Source organism: Heterodontus francisci, chromosome 20 (genome assembly GCF_036365525.1).
Source record: "Heterodontus francisci isolate sHetFra1 chromosome 20, sHetFra1.hap1, whole genome shotgun sequence".
NCBI classification, from domain to species: domain Eukaryota; kingdom Metazoa; phylum Chordata; class Chondrichthyes; order Heterodontiformes; family Heterodontidae; genus Heterodontus; species Heterodontus francisci.
In genome coordinates, this window is record NC_090390.1 from 23947062 (window position 1) to 23950313 (window position 3252).

The 3252-nt window shown below is 62.2% G+C and overlaps 1 protein-coding gene across 2 annotated transcripts in view; it reads right to left on the reverse strand.

Moving 5' to 3' along the window:
* The window catches only part of cabcoco1 (ciliary associated calcium binding coiled-coil 1), a 106794-nt gene extending 104705 nt beyond the window's left edge, over window positions 1–2089 (reverse strand). For both annotated transcript variants that reach the window (XM_068053314.1, XM_068053315.1), the window contains exon 1: window positions 1931–2089. In XM_068053314.1, the coding sequence (XP_067909415.1) occupies window positions 1931–2056 (126 nt within the window). In that variant the 5' untranslated portion in view covers window positions 2057–2089. The remainder of the gene's footprint in view (window positions 1–1930) is intronic.
* Between the last annotated feature and the right edge of the window lie 1163 nt (window positions 2090–3252).

Here is a 3252-nt window from a genome sequence, read left to right on the forward strand (position 1 = left end):
GGAAGGAGGGAAAGGGGAAGGAGGGGAAAGGGGAGGGGGGGGGAAGGAGGGAAAGGGGAGGGGGGGGGAAGGAGGGAAAGGGGAGGGGGGGGAAGGAGGGAAAGGGGGAAGGAGGGAAAGGGGAGGGGGGGGGAAGGAGGGAAAGGGGAGGGGGGGGGGGGGAGGGGAGGGGGGGGGGAAGGAGGGAAAGGGGAGGGGGGGGGAAGGAGGGAAAGGGGAGGGGGGGGGGAAGGAGGGAAAGGGGAAGGAGGGAAAGGGGAAGGAGGGAAAGGGGAGGGGGGGGGAAGGAGGGAAAGGGGAGGGGGGGAAAGGGGGGGGGAAAGGGGGGGGGAAGGAGGGAAAGGGGAGGGGGGGGAAAAGGGGGGGGGGGAAGGAGGGAAAGGGGAGGGGGGGAAAGGGAGGGGGGGGAAAGGGGAGGGGGGGGAAGGGGGAGGGGGGGGGGGAAAGGGGAGGGGGGGGGGAAAGGGGGGAGGGGGGGGGGAAAGGGGAGGGGGGGGAAAGGGGAGGGGGGGGGGGAAAGGGGAGGGGGGGGGGAAAGGGGAGGGGGGGGGGAAAGGGGAGGGGGGGGGGGGAAAGGGGGAGGGGGGGGGGAAAGGGGAGGTGGGGGGAAGGGAGGGGGAGGGTGGGGGGGAAAGGGGAGGTGGGGGGAAAGGGGAGGGGGGGGGAAGGGAGGGGGGGGGAAGGGGAGGGGGGGGAAAGGGGAGGGGGGGGAAAGGGGAGGGGGGGGGAAGGGGAGGGGGGGGGAAAGGGGAGGGGGGGAGGAGGGAGGGAAGGAGGGGGGGGGGGAAGGAGGGAAGGGGGAGGGGGGGGAAGGAGGGAAAGGGGAGGGGGGGGGAGGAGGGAAAGGGGGAGGGGGGGGAAGGAGGGAAGGGGAGAGGGGGGGAAGGGAAGGGGGGAGGGTGGGAGGGAGGGAGGGGGGGGGAGGAGGGGAGGGGGGGGAGGGAGGGAGGGAGGGGGGGGAGGAGGGGAGGGGGGGGGGAGTGGAAGGGGAGGGGGGGGAGGAGGGAAGGGGAGGGGGGGGGAGGAGGGGAGGGGGGAGGGGAGGTGGGAGGGGGGGTGGAGGGGGGAGGAGAGGGGGGGGGGGAGGAGAGGGGGAGGGGGGGAGGTGGGGGGGGAGTGAGGGGGTGGAGGGGGGGGGGGGGTGAGAGGGGGGGGGTGGGTGGTGGGGAGGGGGGGGGAGGAGGGGGGGGGGGTGAGGGGGGGGGTGAGAGGGGGGGGGAGGGGGGAGTGGGTGGGGGGGGAGGGGGGGGGGAGGTGGGGGGGGGGGAGGGGGGGTGGGGGGGGTGGGGGGTGGGGGGGAGAGGGGGGGGGGAGGGGGGGGGAGTGGGGGGGGTGGGGGAGGGGGGGGGGGGTGGGGGGGGGTGTGGGGTGTGGGGTGGGGGGTGGGGGGGGGGGGGTGAGGGGGGTGGGGTGGGGGGGAGGGGGGGGAGGTGGGGGGGGTGGGGGAGGGGAGGGGGTGAGGGGGGGGGAGGTGGGGTCGAGGATGGGGGGAGAGTTGGGGTCGAGGAGGGGGGAGAGTTGGGTCGAGAGGGTGGAGGGGGACGGCGAGGCAGGAGGGTGGGTCGGGGAGGGGGAGAAGGAGAGGGGGAGGGGGGATGGGGATGGGGAGGGGGTAGAGGGGATACGGGGAGGGGGTAGAGGGGATACGGGGAGGGGGTAGAGGGGGGGACGGGGAGGGGGGGAGAGGGGCAACGATTGGCGGGAGAGGGGGGACGGATTGGGTGGAGGGGGGGGGGCGGGGAGGGGGAGTGAAGAGAGGGGGGACAGAAAGGGGGAGTCGGTTGGGGGGGGGGAAGAGTGGGAGGTGGGGAGGTCGGGGAGAGTGGGGAGGGGGAAGGCAGGGGACGGGGAGGGTCTCCTCGTGCGGGGTTTCCAGGGTCTGGATCGATAGAGACAGCCACCGCTACAAAGCCATCTCGGGGCCACCTACCGCCTGGATTTCTGCCAAGACCTTTTCGGAGGGTTTGCTGGTCGTTGAGTTGCTCTCGTTGCTGTGGATACTCGGGCTGTCGACCTGGGACCGGGTTGTGCGGGATCGATATCGTTGTCCGGACATGGCCTCGGTCTGCAGTATGAGCTTGGTGCCTGATCACCATGGCAACGGGAGCGGCGCCTCAGTGCGCAGCCGCAGAAGCTTCTGTTGTGTCTGAAGATGTTTTCAAATTGACAAACATTTGCTCAATAGTCTTTCAATTGGCAATATTTTGGTATTTGTTCCAATTAGTCTCTCACTGCTGAAGATAGGATGCAGTTTCTTCATTTTTACATATATGATACATTTGGAATTTCTTTTCCATGACAAAAGTTCTTCCAAACCTGACTGACAACAAATCGGTTCCAATCACTAGGTATTATCAGATCACTGATTTTGTAAACCTGGTGACAAAGGATTTCATTTTTTGAAGAAATTAACAAAAGTATCACAGATGTTCACAATACAACACGCTGTCTGTTGGATTGCAAACATCCGACATTACACCTTCAGAGGTTTGATAAGGTTACCTGTTAGAAACAATTCCAGCTGTCTGGTTCAAGTTACACTGCCAGCTTTAGAAAATTGAACTGTCGGCACCATTCAACGTTGAGATGCCAGATACGTTTTACTGTTAAATTGCTAACATTAAAAGATTAAAGATGAAGTTTAAAACTTGTGACCAGTTGTAGGGCAAGAGGGACCTGTATGAGATGGATGGGTTGCACCTCAAGAGGGTTGAGCATTTTTGATGAATCAATAAAAGTGGCACTGGGCTGCCCCAGGGTGACCAAATAAAACTCATCACATGTGGCCCTTTTAAGGCACCACTTATATGGGATGGTCCTATCAAACAGGACTGTGCATGACAGATTATAATGTCTCATCAAACAGAAAAGATGCCAAAATAAGTGCCACCAAAACAAAAAGATACCTTCTCAATTAAATCAGAACATTACTATTAATGTATAGAAGACACCTTATATCTTGAAGACCCCACCAGTCACGAAAGGGCACTGCATTTTCCACCTCCGGTGACAACAGGCAGGGACCAATGTCCTTCTGGGAAGGTTAACTAGAGCTGTGGGGAAGTATACAAACTAATTTGGCTGGCAGAAAGCACCAGGATGAAGCATTATAGAGAACATACAAGTTGTACAGAGGATTGGGAGAGACAAACAGCATCAGATCAAAGAGTAGTTCAAAAATAGGAGGGATTAGCCATTTGTTGTCGGGGAGTGGGATGATAGAAAAAATGGGAGGGAGACTAAGATGGGTTT